Source organism: Labrus bergylta, chromosome 7 (genome assembly GCF_963930695.1).
Source record: "Labrus bergylta chromosome 7, fLabBer1.1, whole genome shotgun sequence".
Classification (NCBI taxonomy): Eukaryota; Metazoa; Chordata; class Actinopteri; order Labriformes; family Labridae; genus Labrus; species Labrus bergylta.
The window spans coordinates 6194599-6217640 of NC_089201.1; the positions used below are offsets into that span (position 1 = coordinate 6194599).

Below are 23042 nucleotides of genomic sequence, written 5' to 3' on the forward strand. Positions count from 1 at the left end.
CAATGACGGGCCAATAAAATAATAATGAGATATTAAACAGCAGAGTGTCCCCACATTTACAGAAATATGACAGAGACACGTTTAAGTGCGATAACGGTTCAAACCAGAGAGGATGAGTCCAGATGAGACACACATCTGGTGACATTAGTGGAGTATTATTCTAATGTGTGTGTGTGTGTGTGTGTGTGTGTGTGTGTGTGTGTGTGTGTGTGTGTGTGTGTGTGTGTGTGTGTGTGTGTGTGTGTGTGTGTTGTGGTTGCTCATTATCCGCCCACTGTGTGTAATAATCAACTAATAGCTCGTGAGCTGTGATTCACGCGCACAGCCAGTGGAGTTAGTGGTAGGAGGAGGGTCGCGCGCGGTGCCCGCCCCTCTCTCTCTCTGCCTGAGAAGTAAAGAGTTAACGGAGGGAGCGGTGGGTTTGCCCATTCTCCTGCTGAGAGTGACGCGATCATCTCTCTTATCCCTCAACTTTGCCTGTTGCCAGAGCAGGCAGCCGAGCCGGACGCTGCTGTCCCCGCTAACTCTCTCTCTCTCTCTCTGATCGCGACCTCACCACAACAACACCTTCAGCTCACACACGTTTTTTTTAAATTTATCCCTCCGGCTGGCTGTGCTGACACTCGGCCGCGATGTTTCCTAGTTTCTCTTCCCATCGGACTCCCCGATGTTGTGCGGTGAACTACACGGAGGCGTGAATCTTTCTGAGTAGAGGTGGATCTTCCCGGATACGGCGAGGGGAGCATATCAAATCCCGAGAAAAAGAGAAGACTTTCACGGAAATCCCCACGAACAGAAATGCCGAGGAGGAAACAAGAAGCGCCGAAGCGCGCGGCAGGTACGTGTATCCAACTCTTAACGTGCGTAAAAATAATAAAAAAGGCTCTTTGCTGTTTGTCAAACTGCGGATGTTACCTTTGTTGTGTAAAGCTCACTTCACAGTCACTGCAGTTCCGTTTCCACTCCGTGTTCTCTGACGATGCTTTGTCACTGTGGGACACTCTGAGGGCTCTTACAAAGTGTGCTCTTTGTAAAGATGTACACTTTGTATACAACAACGCGTGAATCGGTGGGTTCGGCTCTGCACGCCGCTCAGCTCCTGTAGTCCCATTGGATGACTAGACTGCTGTAAACTTTCGCTTCCTTTTTTTTTTTTTTTTTTTACCCTAGCGTGATTCCCTGAAGTTTACCTACTCTCAGCTGAATCTCTTTCCGTGAATAATCAGTGTTCCTGATGCTGAGTGACCGAGGCGTGCCATGAACGGGACATTCGGGCTTTGTGCGCATTTGATCCGAGCACATAACTTCTTTTCTCTTTTTTTTTAACACAAGCAGGGGGGGTGAAAACCCTACCTCTGAGCTTTTCTCTTTTTTCTTGGGATAAGATAAACAATTTGAGAGCAGACAATGGGGTTTCGTGGGCTGGAAGGAGCCATAATCGACAGTTGCCATGTCTGATTTGACGGTTGATTGATTGGCTGTCATGCGGCTTTGATCTGATCCTTCCCGATTTGCATCAGAAAATCACTTCCCACCATGTGCTACAGACCCCTGACGTCACGTTTAAACCACTTTGAAAGGCCCTGTGTACTTTTTACCCTCTCTCTCTCTCTCTCCCTCTTTCCCTCTCTCTCTCTCTCTCTCTCTCTCCCTCTTTCCCTCTCTCTCTCTCTCCCTCTCTCTGTGATGGTCAACTGACTCACTAAAAAGTAAAAGAAGGGGGGACAAAGTGGTTTCACTGTGAGACACGCACACACACACTTTAAGCAGAGAACATCACACTCCCATGTGCACATGCTCACTTGTTCACACACACACACACACACACACACACACACACACACACACACACACACACACAGAGTGGGCAGAGGGGGCGGGAGGAGTGGGTTAGAGGTTGTAAAAGGAGCCGTGTGCTATGTAATGGAGGGGAGGAATGGGTTTGCTCTGTCAGACCGGGCCGTCACAACGGCTTTGTTTCATGTTTGATTTAATTGTCTCTCCCCTGACAGGCCCATTCATCAATGGCTTTAATGGTCAATCAGAGACAGGCTGAGTGAGTGCTCCCATTCTGTTTAGCCATAAGCTGGCCTGGGCTTTTATTTCATCAAAATGCCCCAGCCTAATGTACATGCTCACTGGCTCAGAGTGGCCGCGGGGAGCACATAAAGAATGACTGAAAGCTTTCTGATTTCAGATCAGTGAGAAGGATGTTTTTCTCTCTCCTCCTCGCCTCTCTCTCTCTCTCTCTCTCTCTCTCTCTCCTCCACACGGCTGTTGCTCTGCTGTCGAGAGCAAATAAAGGCCGTAATGTGGATCGTTTAGTGTTTTTAGAAAACAACTTTTTCTCCCTGAAACCACGCTCCTTTGTTCATTCATTCATCTGTTCATTTCTTCATTTTTTTTTTTCATGCTCCCCTTCCACCCCTGTCAGTCAGCCCGTGCAGCTGCAAGTTATAAAGTTGTCAACTGTTCAGTGGCACACAAAGGGTGATGATGAATTGATTGCAGCACAGAGCATGGTGATAGAGAGAGCAAAGAAAAGGATGACAGATGATGGGCCTTGATTAGGGACTTAGGGGGAGAGTCAGCCCACTGCAACCTTGAGACTTGCATGAAAAATCCCCCTCCCGCCCCTCCACGCACACACACACACACAAACACATTTATACACATACACACACACGCACTCTGCTTTGCTTTCTCATTGTCTCTCCACCACACACTCTCTCTCCTTCCTTCCTCCGTCTGAGAGGGTTTCTCTCTCCACAGTAGAAAACTTGTTTTGCCTGCTTCATTAGCGTTGCTCCAATTAGCCGTGAGGCTGATGGAGTCCTGACAGGCCCTGTGATTGGAGATGACAAGCTCGGGGTGCCCAGCCCAATGAGGTTTGCCACCACTTTGATGTAATCAACTTGATATTACACAGAGCCGCTCGCCTTTGGTTGTGCTGTAACTCAATTTTCCGCTGCAGGTGACAAATGGGCCTGCCTACCTGGGTCAGGTCTGAGTGCTCTTAACAACCGAGGGCAGCTGGCCACGTAAACAGCCCAGCAAACATGAGAAAGAGACTGGTCCCCCAGCTGTGGAAATACAGACCTGCTTCCTCTGTGGCTGCTGATTACCTCTGCCACAGACCAGGGCCCTGAAGAGGTTTAAACGGCTGCAGAAATCCTCCTAACAGGACACCAGCCTAACAACATGAGGGCAACGATGCCTCAATTCAACAGGAATGTCTCACCTGTACAGTTTGTCTGCAGAAATCTGCAGCTTGATTACGTCGTCCAGACTGTTGCCTGTGTGAGCACGCTGTCAGACTCCCCCGTTGTCTGTCGTAACCTGTGTCAAGTGTGTAAGAGAGAAGAGTCCAACACAGTCTGATTTGGACCGGACTCCACAGCAACAGTCTCTTCTTTCTGCCCGCTCAGGATTAAAGCTGCCAGACTGGCAGACATCACTCACATCTATCACTAAGTGTGTGGGTGTGTGTGTGTGTGCACTAAAATCAGTGAGCATACACTTTTGGATTCACTGGGTTTAAATGTGTGTAGAAGTTGTGGTTTGGCTGCTGGTGACAGGAATTGTAACTGTAGACTACCTGCAGGGGTCAGGCCGTAATTCTCTGAGCTCTTTAGGCCTTCTTCGTTACTCGTCGACGTCTTCCTCCCTTCGCTCCTCTCAGGGTTTGCACGTCACCTTTGCAGCATATTCAAGCTTAAAAAGACAACAGCGTTATGCACAAACCTGGTTTGTTGACGTTTGTAAGGATACAAACCTTTACAGCACACTGCAGATATAAAAGCAGCGAGTGAAAATGTAGAAAGCTGTTTTCCTCCTACCTCCTTCCTGTTGTTTTTTTATGTGTGAAAAGCTCGTCCTCGTGGAAGCAGCGGGGAGAGATCTGGGACGTAATTGTTTAACCGACAGACGAACTGACAGCGTTAGTGAGCTTCAACAACACTACGCCTCCGCTGGCGTTGTTTGCAGGTGTGAGCTCGGCAAATGTTTTGGCCTTGCAGGCCCCGTTGCTAATGAAAGTCCTGTTGCTGGATTCCGGTGAGGTTGAGTCACGTCTGTGATCTATGTGTCTGATAAGTGCATACCTAATGAGGCTGTGAGCACCAGTGGAAGGAGGAGGGGGACTGACGGAGTGTTTCCCACAGGTATTGACAGATGCCTTTTTGTTTTTGCCATAGGCCCTGACTCCATAAATCCTGCCTGTGTAATGATAACAGTGCCACCCTGCCAGAGAGTGAGTGAATGAGAGAGAGAGAGAGAGAGAGAGAGGGGAGGAGGAGGAGGAGGAGGAGGGGGTGATGAAGAGAAAAATAGAGGGGGCGAGGAAATGGGCCTTCTCCTCTTTTGAACACACACTTGGCAGATGTCAGGCTGTGGGAGAGAGAGAGAGAGAGAGAGAGAGAGGACTGGAAGTGCTGGAGTTGTGTCACAAAATAGGAAACTGTTTCCTTTCAGCTCTCAGGTTTTCAGCCCAGACTGCTGTCTGAGGCAGAGGCTTTGTAAAAATAGTCCCACCGCTGTTGTGATAGATGCAGCTGCACTGTGGCGACAATTGGGACAGGCTGGATCCCTCCAACTCCACCTCCCACCCACCCACCTTCTCTCTCTATCTCTCTCTCTCTCTCTCTCTCCGTCTCCCGCCCCTCCCAGAGGTAGCGAGCGTCACAGCCCGGTTGGATGTGTTCTCTTTTTCGGGGAAACTGAGCTGCTCCGGTCTTCAGGGGTCCTGAAACCCAATCCAGGAGGAGAATAGCCCGGCCATGCCAGAGAGCCGATTTCCTTTTCAACAGAGTCATTTATCACTGACCCACCCTTCGCTTCTGACACGGTGACGTGTGTCATTTATCAAACAGGCTTTACCAGACACACAGAGAGGGAGGGGAGGAGGAGGGGGGGCTCAGAGGAAGAGAAAGAGAGAGTGAAAGAGGGGAAAAAGACAGAGAGTGGACGCTGAGAGACAAAGAAAAGGAGAGGAATGAGGTGCAGAGGAATAAAGAGCGAGGAGGAGAAGACGTCTGCGTGAGAGAGCTTTTCCAGGACAGAGTTTTCCTGAAAGCCTCGAGGAGAAGGGTTCTTTGAGGGGAGATTTTTTGGAGATGACAGAGAGGATTGAGTTACTCTGAGTTGTGTATTGATGAGTGACAGAATGTTCCATGACATCTTTCTAGACATCTAAATGAAGGAAGAAATACACTTAGAGAGCGGACGTGGATGCTCCTGTTATGAGCATGTAATCAATGCACAAGAAACACACATAGAAGCTCTGAAGAGGACCTGTGTTTGTGTGTGTGTGTGTGTGTGTGTGTGTGTGTGTGTGTGTGTGTGTGTGTGTGTGTGTGTGTGTGTGTGTGTGTGTGTGTGTGTGTGTGTGTGTGTGTGTGTGTGTGTGTGTGTGTGTGTGTGTGTGTGTGTGTGTGTGTGTGTGTGTGTGTGTGTGTGTGTGTGTGTGTGTGTGTGTGTGTGTGTGTGTGTGTGTGTGGCCATATGGCGTCAATGTTTAATGGCGTACGTGTGTGTGTGTGTATGTGTGTGTGTGTGCTGCTCCCTGATGAGCGGGGCTGACAGGTATCACTCACGCAGCAGCCTGGCCTTTAAATGAACCCGAGCTGCTCTGCTCTCCCGTGGCCCTAACAGGCTCTCTCCAAGATGGATGCTTCTTTAAAAATCAGATTAATGATGGATACCAGGCTTATAGTGCCATTTATCATGAAGAATATTATTTAGGCCGGTCGTGTATGGCTGTAACTGGAGAGCCAGGACGAGGAGAAGCAGGGTGGAAAGCCTGAGACAGACACTCACTGTGTGATGGATGGCTGAGCGCTCTCTGAGTGTTACTAGACACCAGCGCCGCAGCAGTAGGCCATAATCAGATAGCCCAGGGATGTTTATCCCGCAACTACACTACCCAGATTGCCTTAGCCTGGAGGGTTGCTTTATGAAAGGTGTAGTCTATCATTATTATCTTTAAAAAGTTTGTGGAGTGATGAAAAAAGAACCTCCAGACACTGAAGGGCATGCAATCATACATTAAACCATGATCTACTGGATCCAATCTAACTGACGCTAATGATTACCTACAAGTTTCCATTCCGCTTCTTTCCAGAAGATTCCCGAGCCCAACAGCCAGCGTGCAGAGCGTGCAGCGCGAGGTCAAGGCGAGGCCAGTTTGCTGCTGCTGCAGAAAAGTGAAAGAAAACAGTTGTTTTGTTTTTTTTGTCCTCCTCTTGCTCTCCCTCTCTCTCCCATCTCATACCTCCTCCTCCTCCTACACACACTGTGATTTATGGAGGCCATCCATCTTGGGGCTGCGTCCATCACCTCCTCGTTGCTAGGCGATCATGGCAGCAGCTGTGCGTTGTGAGCAGGGTTTGGTTGTCCCGCTCCCAAGACCCGACTTTATCCCCTTCAGTCCCCTGTCTACACCCTGAGATCTTACTTTTAAACAGCGTCCAAGTTACCAAACACAAACTTTATCCCAGTTTCAGAAACAGTCTCTCTCTGTAGCTGTTTTCAAACGTGCACTGCTGAACATTTCTAAAAAAAATTCATGGAAGCATGCTCCTGAAATCTTCCTGAATTGTCTATTCACAGCATCACGGTTTCCCTGTCGGACGGGAGGAGGGGGCAAAGCATAAAAAAGTATGAGACAGATTCTGAGACTATGAAGACAGACTTTGCCTTTATACCAGTACTATGTTTACTTGAGCATTAAGCTGCTTTATTGTATGCACTGCAGTCACATCGGTCGTGCACTCCCTCAGGGTGAATTTCCTGAATATTTCCTGCTGCATTATCACAATGAAAAAAATGAGTCTGTTTGCATTCACACATGCAGCTCAACCGGAGCGATATGCATGTGTGAAAACACAATTTCTTCTCCTTTGACCCTGTGGGAGCTGGTTACATGATGTCAGATCTTCACTTCTCAGTGGGCCCTGATTCTGGACCTGCAGAGCCACAGTTCCACTCGAACCCCCAAACTTGACTTGAGACTGTTTCAGTAACGCAGCTTATAGCACAAAACCTTCAGGAAGTCATTTATCTCTGCAGCAATCTGAACCATTCAGACTTTCCTACTCCTCATGAAAACACTTTACCTCAATATTTAAGAAAATAAAATGACATGACGACGTCAGTAGCTTCTCTCTACTGCCCTCTGGGTGGCGCTATCTTGCCCCCCTTTAACTCTTTTATTCCGTCAGCTGTCAGGCTGTTGAATCCTGCACAGCTGTGACTGGTTTAAGATCACTTCCTGTGCATTTCAGTAACGTATAAGTTAGAGTCATTCATTTATCTGTTATCAATTTTTGTCTGGCAATGTATTTTTTTTTCTTTATAAATTCCCGAGTGGAAAAATCTGGTTTTACACTCTGTTATTGGGAGAAATGCTCACTGCGAATCACACACACACACACACAAACAGGACCCGTGGACATGCATTAGTGGAGAGATGTGGGGCTGCTGCACAGGGAGCGCACACGAGCGCGTTGGGGTTCGGTGCCTTGCTCAAGGGCACCTCTCCAGCTACCAGACCAACTTCCATATCATGGTCTCCATCGGGACTTAATCGGCAACCCTCTGGTTCCCAACCCAAGTCCCTACGGACTGAGCTACTGCCGCCTCCATTTTGTGTGTGTGTGTGTGTGTGTGTGTGTGTGTGTGTGTGTGTGTGTGTGTGTGTGTGTGTGTGTGTGTGTGTGTGTGTGTGTGTGTGTGTGTGTGTGTGTGTGTGTGTGTGTGTGTGTGTGTGTGTGTGTGTGTGTGTGTGTGTGTGTGTGTGTGTGTGTGTGTGTGTGTGTGTGTGTGTGTGTGTGTGTGTGTGTGTGTGTGTGTGTGTGTGTGTGTGTGTGTGTGTGTGTGTCTAAATTTTGGCGACCTGTTCGTCTGCAGGTCTGTTGTTCTCGGCATGTGAATGTCATCGTCTGAATGCTGCGACTGTGTTTGTCTCGATTTCCTGTGACAATTTCTGAATTTAACCTTCTGGGAGAAATAAAGTCGTCTGAACCTGAACCACATTGTGAATTAAAACAGCTGGTGAGAAGAACAGACGATCTACACAGATTCACTTTAATCCAGGTTCAGAAAACATAAAAAATACAAACCTTCAATCAAAGTGATTATTGTGAACGAGTGTGTGACTGTGAGTCTCTGTCATCTGCAGAGTTTGAGCACAGGAGGTTTGCAGGGCAGATGAAGATGATTACAGACACACTGAACTGTTTGAATGTTACACTCTTGAACTCTTCAGTGCAGACAGGAAAATGGACGTGTCTAAATCCTGTGTGTTGTGGTGCACATCTAAGGAGCAGTACAAGTACAACATGAGCTTCATAGTTTCAACCGTGCACAACTCAACTCTGAGTGATTAGCCTCACACGACGCAGCACTGAGTGACCTTTTAACAGCCTTTGGTATGATACCTAAACAGTGGAAGGAATGAGGAAATAAACAGCACTACAGCGGCACGCAGCCTCTCATGAGATCTGCCCGAGTACAGCTGAGAGGAACAGTGACGGACAGACGCAGGAAGAGATGTGGGATAGTTTGAGGCCCTGATATCTTTAGGAACTTACCTTCCACACATGCACCTCACGGGGGGGGGGGGTTGATAACGATCTCACAACTCAAAGGACTCTGATTACATCATGCAACACAATCGGGTAATGTCAGGACATTTTCAGGAGCAGAGTGCATTGTGGTGAAAGAGGGTTGTTGTCACGATACCTGAATTTTAAACGTGGACACTAAAAAAACAAAACATTTATACCTGGTTCAATACCACAGAAACAAAAATAGAATTACAAGGCATCTTGTTTTGGATCATTTCTTATTTTGAATTGCTATTTCTCTGAATTGCAACATTAGTACGTTGGCAATGCTGCAATGCCAATTTGTTTGTGTGATGTAGAGCTCTCTCTCTCTCTCTCTCTCTCTCTCTCTCTCTCTCTCTCTCACAGCAGCTTTTGTTTCATAGTACGACTAAAGATCCGTCTTTTTTTTTTAAGTTTCCGTCCGTTTTCAAATATGAGGAGACAATTATTTAAAAAATGTGGAATCGAAAAGAAAAAGAGAGCAACTGAAAGATCATGGGATGTCAAAAACATGTACGATACTATACTAGTAAAACAACAACAACATTAATATCTGTTTCCAAGGCAGCCAATGCACATGTCTAAATTGCACTAATACGTTGGCAATGTTTCGGTACTGAAATGTACTCTCTTTTTTTTTTCTTTTGAAGCAAAAAATTTGGACTTTTGATCTGAATCATTTTTAAAGCTTCGGTACGTTTCCTCATTTTTGAACATGTGGTTTTGAAAAGTAGTGAAGACTCAAACATGTTGAGACCCTCATGTGGACGGTGCCGATGATCCGAGGCTGCAGGTTGGACTGGATGCTCGGCCTCCTGCAGGATCTCGATCTGTATTGCTGCTCTTCTTCTTTCTGCACCTGTGGAGGCTGTGAAGCGGTTTGTGTCGCCTCATTGTGTGTTTCCATTTTGATCAGCACGTGTTGTGGCTGCAGGAGCTTTCCAGCTATGAGTGCGGTCACCTCGTTCTCTCCCTGTTTGGGAGTTAAGAGAGAGGGGAGCTTAAGGTGTTTGTTACTCGTCTCATGTCGGATAAATGAAACAAACGCTCGGGTCTTGAAGGTCGGTGTGTGCAGCCACTTATAACAGAAATAATCTGAGGGTTGAATCTACTCGTGTGTGTCCCTATTCTCTCTCTCTCTCTCTCTCTCTCAGTCTCTCTCTGTCTCTCTCTTTCTCTCTCTCTCTTTCCTTCTCTTTCTCTCTCTCTCTTTCCTTCTCTCTCTCTCTCTTTCCTTCTCTCTCTCTCTCTCTCTCTCTCTCTCTCTCTCTCTCTCCCTCTCCCTCTTCCTCTGTGCATTGACAAGGTTCAGCCCTAAGCTTTGCCTGGGGCCAGAATGATCTCTCTGTTTTTCCCATCTCCCATATCACACATCCTGCACTACAATCGGCGGACACAATGTATTCACAAACCCATCAGGGGGTAGAGAACACACACACAAATACAAACTGACAAAGACACCCATGGTCGCTCGGAACACGACGGCCTGTTCGAGCGGTAATGTGGAGGCAGAGGTATGAATTAAAAAGGTGGAAAAGGAGCAGCGCGGCACGGCCTACCGTATTATGTCAGGACTTATTCATATTTCAGATGACCACAGATCACCTGTTCCATATTTTCTCGTGGGACTCCGAGGCAGCCTGTAAGGATCAAAGGGAGATGAGGGAGCGCGCTAAGTTAGATTGAGTGTGCTGCTTTGACAAATGTGTACAACAGAAAGGCATTTTAGGTATGTTACTGATCTGCTGCTGTTTTGACAGAATGGGGCTGTTTTGGGCTGAATTATTCTAATCTATTTAAAGAATTTTGGGGGCTGCTGGGAAACTTGAGGAGGGAGTGGAAGTCTGCGGTTTGTGTCTTTTTGAGGCTGAGGTGACTTCCTGTCCTGTAGTGTTCTGAGGCTGTTTCCTGTCAGTGAAAGCCCCCCGCTGAGGGGCCGTGTTGGTTTAAGGGCGTCAGGGTCCAGTTCAAATACTGTACACATGTCAAGGAGCACTCGTCATGTTCAGACCCGGTTTAACTCTCTCCGCTCCGAGCCCTCCCAGCAGATCTCCAACTGACTTCACTTTTTTTCTCATGTGAGCAAAGGTCTCTGCGACTCTGTCCATCTCCTTCTCCTCTTTTCTTTAAATGGTTAATATTCATAATTATATTATTTACAGCCAAGGAGGCTTACACAAACAAGGAATGTGTGAATGGTGCAAAAAAAAACGAACACAGAAGTAGAGTAAAGAAGAAGAAAGCAGCACTCCTACTGTCGAGGAGCTTCAAGAGAACGAGTGAAAATATAAAAACAGTATAATACAGGGTAGGTACAAAAGAAAATGTTAGGGCTGGGAATCTTTGGGTGTCTCGATTTGATTTCAATTCGATCCAAAATCGATTTTTGATTCAAAATGATTCTGGATCCATGGATTCAAAGACTATTTATGAATTATACTTCAGGATCTACTCCAGTCATCTGTGAGACTGGCTGAATTTCTTGTTGCTCCATTTGGCATTCTACTGAGTTAAAGAGCTAGCTTTAGCACTTAGCAGGGAGTGACTGTTTAGCCCGAAGGAGTCTAAGAATCTTGATTTTTAGATGAAACTATTTTTTCCCCACCTCCATCAGCTGTCCTGTAGACAGAGAAATGCATGAAAGTAGGTTTTATTGAACCACATTAGAACACACTTTCTCCTGATGCTTGATTTTTGTGTTCTTAAAACGCAACAAACCTTTTTTTTTTTTTTTTTTGATTTACAGTAAGCTATGAGGCTGCGGTTCTCAACCTTTTTTTCTAGGGGTGCCCCCTGCGTGTACCTAATGGTGCTAACAGGCCGTGCAATCTGTAACCCACGGTTACAAAGTCGTTTCTTCCCTGATCCACAATCAGAGGTCGTAACAGAACCGTAATGGGGAGAGGGGGAGAGCCTGTTGCAAAGTGTAATGCTGGAGACGTGTGTGTGTGTGTGTGTGTAAGTGTGTGTGTATCAGAAGTGTGAGCACAAAGGATAGTGATAGTGAAACGTTTTTACGCCACTGTTGCAGAAGCACAATCTGTAGAGGACCCACACCAGAAAAAGTGACACCCTGCTGTCGAGGATGATCATTCATTTGAATTGTTGTTGTTGAATCGGTCTACACACACACACCAATGCTATGAGGGACCTCTGCTGTCCCTGGAGTATAGCTTTGTCTTTGAAGGGACCAATTCAAATCAAGTTTATTGACGTGACAGATCAGAACTCTATGTAGAAGGAGAAGTGCTTAGTGAGTGTGCCCCGTGTATGGAGGCTGCAGTACTCTAAGCAGACACCGGCCAAATCCGGCCTGTGACTTCCTGCCTAACGTGTCGTTCCCCCCCCCATCTCTCTCTGTCCCTGACTCTATCCACTGTCCTGTCTCAAAATAAAGACGTACAAATCCACAAAATAAACCATTTAAAAAAAACAAAACATGGTCCATCCTAATTTTTCACTGCTTCAGTAACATGTACCCTGTTTCAAAAATCTTCAAATAATATAAGTAGAGCTGGGCGGTATGACCTCAAATCAATACATGATGAATTGAACATTTTACCTCGATTACGATTAATTAACAATTATTTCCTTTTTGTTTTTTGCCCTCAGTTCATAAATCTGATGAACTATTTTGTGTTTATTTATTGAATATTTCAAACTGATTTTAAAGAATCCCTTGAAATGAAAATGACACATTTTAGTTTTAAAGTAGAAATGAACTTAGAAAATAAATAACTTGGATTTCTTGCAAACAGTTTTTCTGCAGTGACTTCTTTTTGTTCGGTGTCGTCTTCCCTAAAGACAAAATGTGTCCAAAGGACGGACATTGCTTCCTGTGACTGTCCTGAAAATAATAAAAATAATCGGCATGGGTAAGATTTCATCGATTTAGATGTTCTGAATGTCGGTTTTGATGAATTGCCCATTTAGCCCTAATTATTAGCCATCTTTGTAACGGACATAAGCAGGCCCAGAGGGAGCTAATGTTAGCCAGGAGGCTAACACTAATACTACTGATCAAATGTGCATGTGTTGATTTAAATCAGATCCAGGTTCACGGGGTCTTTCTGCAGGCAGTTATGAATAAATATGGGATGATGTCATAAAGCCGACCGCTTCATTACATTAACATTAGCTTCTGTTTGATCCTTTAAAACGATTTTATAGGACGGAAATAAGACGTCCTTATGTCTCTTTTATCTTTAAAAATAAAAAAACATTAAATGCACAAATCAAAACCCTTACTTGAAATGTTTTAGGGTGATTTCAGATATTATATGCTGAATGATAAAGTCTCTACACGCTTCAGTTACGTCTGTTTTTTTTATTTTAACTTCATAAAGATGAGTCGGAGGAATTCTCTTTTCCTCTACCGTCGTATTTATATTTTAAAAACACCTGACTTAATCATCTGCAGCATCGCCACAAGTTTAACGTTTATTATTCACTAAAATAAAAAGTTTTCCCCACATTATTTTGAAGGATTCATTCTGACAGATGAACTAAATAATCGTACTTACAGCTCTTTCATTTATTCCTGGTAGAAATCAGGTTGTGATGATTTGATCTTGTAATTCTTCTCACTGATTGAACGACTGGATGGATAAAGGTTTACGTCCTTTACACACGTCTGTACTCTCCTCTTTGATGTCAATATTTATTTAAAACCGTCCGTCTGCCTCTGCCTTTTTCTTACACGTTGGACTTTATTTCGTGTGTGTGTGTGTGTGTGTGTGTGTGTGTGTGTGTGTGTGTGTGTGTGTGTGTGTGTGTGTGTGTGTGTGTGTGTGTGTGTGTGTGTGTGTGTGTGTGTGTGTGTGTGTGTGTGTGTGTGTGTGTGTGTGTGTGTGTGTGTGTGTGTGTGTGTGTGTGTGTGTGTGTGTGTGTGTGTGTGTGTGAGTTCTTAATGAGGAAACACGGGACGATAAAATGCTAGAATTAACACAATAATAAAATGGAGGAAATCAAACACTTAAAATAAATACTAAAATAAATAATTCACTGAGAGCTGATCAATAAAATCTTCTTGATTTTATAAGTATTTCTTGTGTATTTTAGCTAAATCAGCAAAATCTCCTGCTGTGCATCTCCTCCCATTAAGATGAATTTATATTTTATAGCTGGTCAGATTTAAATGAGACTAAAAACGAGCCATCACAGTCTAACACTTTCATTAAAAGAATCACTTTTTCTCCTTTTGATGAGAGAACACAAACGTGTACCGTCCATGCATGCTTTTAAAAGAAAAGAAAAAAAACAGAGGAAGTGCTGCACTCAGGATGAGCGCACATATGGCTCCACTTCTTTTTTTAATATCACTGCACCTTTGGCGAGGTTGTCTTTATTTCTCAGAGCTTCTGAGGGTCAGACACAGGTAGAGGGTTTAATGACACATCCTGTTTACTCGCTGCTGTGGGTGTGAGCCGGCGTGCAGACTGTTTTCCCAGCTGTGGAGCGCCGACCAAATTATTTTCTGTGGTCATCAGGGGACAGATTTAGGAAAAGGGAGAGGGGCTTAGTGCTTTTAATAATTCACTCCTGATTATAATTGATAATCCTGCAAAAATAAAAAGCAGCACAAAGACTCCTAAACGGTAAACACACATTGATTTTTCTTTAGTCCTCGTGTTTTATCACCGTTGCACACTTGGCCCATTTTAAATGCAGCGTCGAAAACAGACCGTGCTTTGAGCAGCACTCGAGGAGGAACAACCCCCCGAGACGGAGACAGAGAGACAGTGAGAGCACCTTCCTGCTTAATCGCCCCCGTGTCCCTGCCCTGTGTGTGTTGTTCCTGATCGTCAGAGCAGCACTGCAGTATTTCTATCAGATGATCTCTCCCTCCTCGTCTGCAGCCCTTATGTTTATGAAAATGACACTCCACAGGAATGCCTCCTGCATGCCAAGATGTCACTGTCTTTCCTCATCGCTTGCATCTGCGTGTGTGTACGAGTGTGAGTGTGAGTGTGAGTGTGTGTGTGTGTGTGTGTGTGTGTGTGTGTGTGTGTGTGTGTGTGTGTGTGTGTACTGGTGTCACAACTGACTGACTATCTTTATTTATAATTAAATGTGGGCGTGTTTGCGGCGGTTTCTTGAGGTGAAATGTGTGTTTTTCTTTGCATTTGTGGGAACGTGTTGTTGCTACTTTCAGGTTAGCCGTGACTGAGATGTTGATTGTGTGAAAGTGCACCTCCTAACATTTGTGAGGGAAAAAAAAAAGGAATCATTCAATGAGCGTAATGATTCTTGTCTTTCCTCCACATGGCATCCTCCCCCTTTATCACTACACACACACGCACACACACTAACACATTAGCCCACACCATATGCCTACATATTAGTTAAGACTGCATCCAAGAGCATTGTTGTATTCATAACCCTTCTTCTTCTTCTTTCCGTTCTAAGGGAGCCTCTATACTCCCATCACCTTTTATTAGCTTGATAAATCACCTCTGTTGTCAGTCAAGCCAGGGAGAATAATTGGATGTGGTTGTCGCCCTGTGTGATGGATTATCAGTCATTGGGGATTAAATTAACAGATAGTGCTCAGACATAATGGTTTTTGTTTTGCATTTTAAATTGCCAGGGAGCAAAGCTAGGCTGTGTAGGTTTTTATAGCGAGTCCTTTTGGACCTCTATCTGAGCGTAATGACGAATGAACACTAAGGTAAGAGGCTGCAGCTCTATTAGTATGAAATGTAAAACATTTACCAGCACGTTCAGGCGCACTCAGAGAGGCCTCTGCACGCATGTCGGTGTGATAACATGACATGATAGACGATAGTTAGATGGAAGCTTCATTATTTGTCTGATCACCTGATTTAAAAAGTCCTGCCTTTATTAAACGGATGATCAGATTCCCCAAAAAACAGACACTTTGAAGAAACTTCCGGTCTTCAGTCGCATTTTCGACCTAAAGCTGCAGCGAGAGAAAGAGAGAGAGCACAGTGTCCCCAAAGTATTCAGACATTGTGCACGATGATGCCTGTCATTTTTGGTTATTGAACAAGAAGTGACCCAACATTTAGGTCAGACTTTTATTTTCCTTTCTGTGTTTTCAAAACAGTGATTGATGTAGTTTTAATTTTTACGAGTGTCATGTTCTGATGTCCCTTGTTTGATGAGATATCTGGACATTGTGAAGAAATATTTTCTTGATGAGGCAGAGGAAGGTGACCTGACAGCTTGGTCAAGCGCTGTGCATGATTTCCCTGATGCAGGCTGACATCTGTGACCAGCTCGTGAGGATGCAAACACTTGAACTACCTCGTTCTCGATGCGTTCCCTTTCTTCAAATGAGAATCTGACACGGAAACCTTCAAGCACTGCAGAGAAGGAGAGAAGAAAGAGGGTCGAACGGTCGTATGAGCTCTGCTAGCAGTCAGATATCTCCTTTGCGTGTTTGCCGGAGCGTAAGCGATTTACCTCCTCGCCCACTTCTTCATCCTCACACACCCCTCCCTCCCTCCTTCCCCTCCACGTCCACATTATCATAATTGTGTCCAGAACATGAGGGGCCGGGGAAGTGATCATGTCATTTTATTTACACCCTGCTTGGCCCTTTTTACAAACGACATGCCACTGACTGCCAAGCGGACTGGGGCCCGACGACATCTTTTGATCAGGGCTGTCGGGGCCTATCAGCGGAGAATGGCAGGTAATGGATACCCAGTGACAAACCAAATCTCCGGGAGGACGGAGAGTGGGCCGCACCTGCCAGGTCTCCATTAGGCTGGCCTCTCAGTAGGGCTGCCTGCTGACTGTGCCCCCAGGGCCCAAATCAGACCAGCGCCAGCCGCATGGCTGCAGAGAGATTGGCTGTTAGCACTGGAAATGAGAGTTATTTCAGCTATGACATTTTTGTTTAGACTGGACGTGTGTGTGCGTGGGGCGGAGAGGGGAATGAAGGATTTAGTCACAGTGTGTGTATTTGTGTACGTGTGTGTGTCTGTGTGTGTGCTCTAAAACTATAGCTTCACCTATAGCTTTTTCTTTGCAGTTTGTCTCAGTTTACAGTATTGTCCAAATGGCCTCAGATTTGTCTCCATGCGTTCGCTTCTTTCAGGATTTTGTTCTTAAGTCAAGCGGTTTTTATGAGCGAGGTGGACAGGAAATGAGGGAGGGTGACATTGCAGAAAGGGGTGAGTGGTGGATGACTTGGTGTGTTGGCTCACCACCACTGGAGACACCGGTTTGTGTGTATTAGAAAGGGCAGGTTCATCATATATAAACTCATGCGTGCACACACACACACACACACACACACACACACACACACACACACACACACACACACACATCCCTCTCCTTGTAGGCAGTAACATACAAAAAACATTTTTTGCCTTCATTTTGATGCTACTCTTTCTTACCTCCCTCTGCCTACACTCTCATTCTCCTCCTCCCTTCTGTTTTAGTTTTTTTTTAAGCTGTCTTTGTATTGTGGTTGCCACCTGTTTCCACTGTTGAGAATTGCTTTTAGAAGTGCATCTCGAAAATGACTCTCTTCATCAAATTAAGAAACTAATGAACTCTTTTCAGTCCAGACGACACCGTAGGACGTTCAGCTCAGCAACAAAATTCTGACATCCCTTTCTGTAAAATCTTCCAGATATGCTCTTTGTCTGCGCTTGTGTGTGTGGTAGTCTCTGTGTCTGCATGTGTGTGTGTAATCAGAGAAGAGGCAGATGAAGAGGCGTCAGACATATTAACTGACAGATGGAGGTTGATCCAACTCATTTATTACCCCAGAGGAGAATGCCACAGTGAGATTGGGCTTCATTAATTTCAGATTTAGTTTTCATTTCAAGCTGTTGCGCCCTGAGATAAATAAAATGGCGCATTATGTTTTTGCCAAGATATTTCTTTTTTGTTTTCCTCCAATAGAAGGAGTGAAAAGAGGGGAGGCATAAGTTCCGTGTGGCTGGGGTAGTATATAAATACAGGCTCGCCTAGAGGAAAATAACACCTCAACGGTTGATGAGGTGAAATGGGATGACTGTAATTTCTCAGCTCAGCTTTAAAGGCTCCCACACAGATGGCTCATTTATCCCTGGGAGTCCTCGGGCACACATAGCAGGGAAACTTTTTCTCCAGTTATTCTAACATAGCGTGTTCACTCCCTGCAATTTAACTCATCTCGTTCTGTCTCTCTTTGTCTCCGTTCTCCTCGCAGCCTATTCTCCCGAGGACCTGACAGAGCCCGTCGTGGAGGAAGAGGAGGCAGAAGCAGATGACCTGCCCTCAGCCCCTCAGGATGACCTTCCCATGAAAGATGAGTTGGAGGAGCAGAGCGTGGGGCCTGCCAAGGAGCAAGCATGCGACCAGGAATCAGCAGGGGCCCCAGAGCTCTCAGGCCAAGAGATGGACAGTGAGTCACATGTGAGCGAGACCAGTGACCGCCTCTCAGACTTTGAGAGCCCCTCTGGGAAGGCTGAGGGCAGTTTGGTCACTGCACCTCTGAATGGTGGCACTAAAACACCTCCCATAGGCGTGGACACCTTAGAACAAATGAAGGCCATCTACTCCAGCTTCATGAGCAGCCCTCTGTGGTCTCCACTGAACTTTAATTCCACCCCGCCACAGGTGCCATCAACAGTCTCGACAGAGAAGCCAGCTCGCAGCAACAGCACCAGTAGCAGTAGCAGCTGCAGCAGTGGTAGCTATGACTGGCACCAGTCTGCAGTGGCAAAGACTCTACAACAGCACCCTCCCCAGAGCCGTCATCACACTCAGTCTGAGCCCAGCCTCTTCAGCACAGTCCAGCTCCACAGACAAAACCCAAAGCTGTTTGGCTCCATCTTTACCGGGGCCAGTAAATTCCGCTGTAAGGGCTGTAGTGCTGCTTATGACACCCTAGTGGAGCTGACAGTTCACATGAATGATACAGGCCACTACCGCGATGACAACCACGACAGGGCAGGCAGTGGGGGGAAGCGCTGGTCCAAGCCACGGAAGCGATCCCTGTTAGAGATGGAGGGGAAGGAGGATGCTCAGAAAGTTTTAAAGTGCATGTACTGTGGCCACTCCTTTGAATCTCTGCAGGACCTCAGTGTCCACATGATCAAGACCAAACATTACCAGAAAGTGCCTCTGAAGGAGCCGATGGCCCCCGTGGCAGCCAAAATCCTGTCTTCAAAGAAAAGAGGTCTTGTAGGGTTGGACTTCACTGCCTTGCCACGTTCTAGAGAAGCAACCCCCAAAACGAAGCATCCACCTGCAGACATGAGTGAACCCCCACAAAGACCTTCCTCCAGCCCCTACACCACCTCCAGCAACCGCTACGGACACCAGAACGGTGCTAGCTACGCTTGGCAGTTTGAGTCCAACAAATTCCAGATCCTCAAGTGTATGGAGTGTGGTAGCTCCCATAATACACTGCAAGAGCTGAGATCCCACATGATGGTGACGGGACATTTCCTGAGGGTGACCAGCTCTGTGGGAAAGAAAATCAAAACACTTCCTGAAGCCACGTCCCCAAACCCCGGCCGGGTTGCCACACCTACTGAACAGAGGGTCCAGTCGGTTCCACTCGCACCCTCCACCTTCTCTCCTCCACCTCTTCAAAGTACCCCGACTCCCCCTGCTACCACCCCTCCCCTTAAAGAGATCAAAAAGGAGGAGGTCGAGGAGGAGTGCACTCAGACAGAGCTGGTTGGAGAGGAGAGGCAAGTTGTAGCGTCAGTTGGGAAGGAGGAGGATGCAGAGAAGGAGGTAAAATATGACATCTCATTGTACAACTATCTGACGGAAGAGGACCTGAAGGAGAGCCCTAAAGGGGGCTTTGATATCCTCAAATCACTGGAAAACACTGTGACATCAGCCATCAATAAGGCACAGAGTGGGAATCCAAGCTGGGGCGGCTACCCCAGCATCCACGCAGCCTACCAATTCCCCAGTGCCCTCAAGCTCCAACAGGGCAGCATGGAAAAGAACTCCCCAATGAAGTTCTTGTTCAACGGAGGGGACATAGCATTATCTTCCCTTCCAAAGAACCAGCCCCTTATTTCACCACCGCTTAGTCATTCCTCCCCCTTCCCCAGCAACAACTTCCAGGCAATGGAGGATTTGGTGAAAAAAGTGACTGAGAAAGTAGCGAAAGTAGAGCGGAGGGTGAAGCAGATGTCTCCTAAGATGGAGAGCCATCTCTCACCGTGTGGTAGCGAGACTGGAGAGTCGCTCAAGGGAGGAGAGGCTGACTCACCACGGGAATGGAGGGCCGTCACCCCGGCCAATAGCGACAAGGGAAGCCATAGCGACAGAGCTTCCCCGGCAACAGAACCCAGGAGAGAGGCAGCAGTCAGGTCCCCTCTCGCCTCCACACTAAGAGGCAGCACTGCCATTATTACTGGCCATACTCCTCCAGAGCAGCCCTTTGTCAACCCTCTAAGTGCTCTTCAGTCAGTAATGAACATTCATTTGGGGAAAGCAGCCAAGCCCTCCTTGCCAAACCAAGATCCCCTGAGCCTGCTCTCCAGACTCAGTCAGAGCATGGCTGAGCGGGCTGCTGTGGCCGCCCCTCCCTCACAGACCAAAAAGCAGGAAGGTGTGGTTGATAATAGCTTTTGCCAGCCCAGCGATGACCAGCCTATGGACCTCACAAAAGGGAAAAGCGATAGAGGAGGCTCCGTTGGCTCAGCTCCCCTCACCCCTTCATCCACAGCTTCTTCCATCTCCCCTTCCTCCCTCATTACTCCTGCTAAGCTAACAGTGGTCTCACCCTACACATCAAGCAGCCCGCTGCATGAAAACGCATTGTCAGATATCTCAGACATGCTGAGGAACCTGACACAGTCCCATCATGTCCCAAAGCCCCCCTCAAGGTCCCGGGTCACAGATAAAGTCGATATCGTTGGCTCAACTCATGACGATGATGACACATCCTTGCATGGAAACAAACGGAAAGGGCGTCACTCCAACTGGAACCCACAGCACCTTCTTCTCCTGCAGGCTCAGTTTGCCTCAAGCCTGAGGCCGACGTCAGAGGGGAAGTTCATAATCCATGACCTCAGCCCCCAGGAAAGGATGCATGTATCCCGTTTCACAGGACTCTCTATGACCACCATCAGCCACTGGCTGGCTAACGTCAAGTACCAGCTGAGGAGGACTGGCAGAACAAAGTTCCTAAAAAACCTGGACTCTGGTCAGCCTATATTCTTCTGTAGTGACTGTGCCTCCCAGATCCGAACCCCAGCAGCGTACGTATGCCACCTGGAAGCCCACCTAGGCTTCAGAATCAGAGACCTGGCCAAGCTGTCCCCCAAACAGACTGTGAGGGACTCCAACAGTCTCACTGAGAAACTGGTGCCCCAGGAGTCCTTCCTTTCTGCACAATCACAAGACGACTGCAGTAGTAACGGGGCAGTGTACCGCTGCCAGCTCTGTGTCCGTAAATTTGCCACTAAGCATGCCATCAAGCTTCACCTGAGCAAGAGCCATGGGAAGTCTCCAGAGGACCATCTGCTGTATGTGTGTGAACTAGAGAAACATTAAATGGCTCCCAGCTGCAGACATACTGGGGAAAAAAAACACACACATGCAGGATGACTGTCAAAAAAAGTGTAGTTATGCATAAAGATGCCATGAACTACGTTTCTAATGTCAGCACAAGGTGTTTACATCTGTTGGGCCTGTAAACATTTCTGATTTCTTTTTATTTAACTTTCAAATATACTCGAGGTCAAAGAAATCCAGCCAGTTTGGAGTCCGCTTGGTTGTCTCCCTCACTGTGAGACAACAGAGGACAGATTACATAAAGATGACGGTGAATCTTTGACGAGAAGGTCAGCTGACAACTTGAAGTGTATTAACTTTATTGTATTTATTTTGTGTTTCTGTGAGTTTGGTTTTGATTTTGCTGATAGACTGCATGTGTTCCCGTGTGTACAGTCCTGTCCTGTCAGGTTTTTAATGCTCCCTCTCACACTGGTCATTTCTGAATATTCTAAAACAGCCAAATGCCTGAGAGAGCTCCTTAAAGAATCTGCCAAACAGCAAACGTTCACTGCTTGTTTTTATGTTTTCCTCTGTACAGCCTAATCATGTTCATGCTGATTGTAAAAGCTGCCTTGTTCTTGATCACTGAGTGAGGGGCGTTTCAAATCCAGGTCTGTGTACAAATGTAAATATAGTGTATAAGCTTACCACTCGCTGTTTAAATTATGCATACTTGTTATATTTCCTAATTTAAGAGGACTATGACTATCCACTGGTGCAGAGCCTTTGAAGAAGATTAAAAGGACATTGTTTTGCACAATAGTTTTATAAATGTTATTTGATAAAAAAAAAATCAATACAAATATGTTAATGCCTTGTGCTTCTATGATTAAATTGAATTAACTGCTGCATAAAACGTGTTTTATTTCACATTCAGTCATTTTAGATAAAGGTGAATTAAACGGCATCGATTCAACAAGTGACATGTCTGAGCACTTTACTTATGAGACACAGTATCCACATCACATTTCTGATGTAGTCGAACGTGATTAATCAAGAGACCTTAAAGCCTCAGACTGCAGGATAATCAGGCCGGTTTGAAGTGCGATTCCTTCCTGACAATCGCGAGGATGTTCCCGACTCGAGGCTGCTCTCAGCCGATTATCTGCACAGATGATCTTGTCGTGTGAGTCTTAAAAAGATCCGATCTTATCGTCCCCGATGTGCTCAGAAATTGTCGGGGGCGCTCTGATTTATATCAAACATGTTTGATGTTTAGGATTTAAAATCTTGACCATTAAGTCATGAAAATGTCTGGAGGAAGTCTTGACAGTAATAAGTGAACAGTAATGGTGACCCGAGGAAAGATGCAACCTGTACAGGTGAGCTTGACACCTGAAACACATCTGACAGTTACAATTTCGGTGGCTCCGGCCATCCCAGAATCCTAAATAAGGATTTGGCAGGCACATTTGGTGTACTTCAACATTTTATAAAGTAAATACAAGTATTTCAAAATTGTGATTGATGTGATTAATCACAGCTTATAGTGTGTTAAATCTCATTTAAATATTTGTAATCTATTGACAGCACTAATTTCTTCACCCTCCTTGCATCTTTGAAAAAAAAAAAACAGTCCTGCAATTGTTGTCCCCAAAATGTACTGACTAAGCTTTTACAAATCAGCTGACAGATTGCTCACAGGGCTACATCTGCAGAAACCCTGAGCAGAAGTTAGAAAAGCCTTCCGCAGTTGTCTTCCCATCCGCAATTTGTCTCGATATTCCCGGTGATTTCTGTGTCGTCTTGTTGTTGAGGTGCGAGCGGTGCCACTGCCTGCGAGGCGTCTGGCAGGTGGTGTGTGCTGCATGTAAACCACCAGATGTTTCTGAAACGAGCCACTGGAGGAGGAGGAGGCAGGCGGGCTGCAACAGCAGGCAGAGCGGGCTGATTACCACGGGGGCTTGGATGCCATCAGGAGCCCTGGGCACAGACAGC

The 23042-nt window shown here is 46.2% G+C and overlaps 1 protein-coding gene across 1 annotated transcript; it reads left to right on the top strand.

The window, feature by feature from the left end:
- Positions 1 to 349: 349 nt before the first annotated feature.
- On the top strand, positions 350 to 22027 carry tshz3a (teashirt zinc finger homeobox 3a). Its single transcript, XM_020639769.3, has 2 exons — positions 350 to 838; positions 17785 to 22027. Exons 1-2 carry the CDS (start codon positions 799 to 801, stop codon positions 21099 to 21101), a joined length of 3357 nt encoding a protein of 1118 aa, XP_020495425.2. The 5' UTR covers positions 350 to 798; the 3' UTR covers positions 21102 to 22027.
- The last annotated feature ends 1015 nt before the right edge of the window (positions 22028 to 23042 follow it).

Coding starts and splice junctions, on each gene's coding strand:
- tshz3a (XM_020639769.3), top strand. CDS start 799: ATGCCGAGGAGGAAACAAGAAGCGCCGAAGCGCGCGGCAG. Junction 839..17,784: donor AGCGCCGAAGCGCGCGGCAG/GTACGTGTATCC, acceptor TTCTCCTCGCAG/CCTATTCTCCCGAGGACCTG.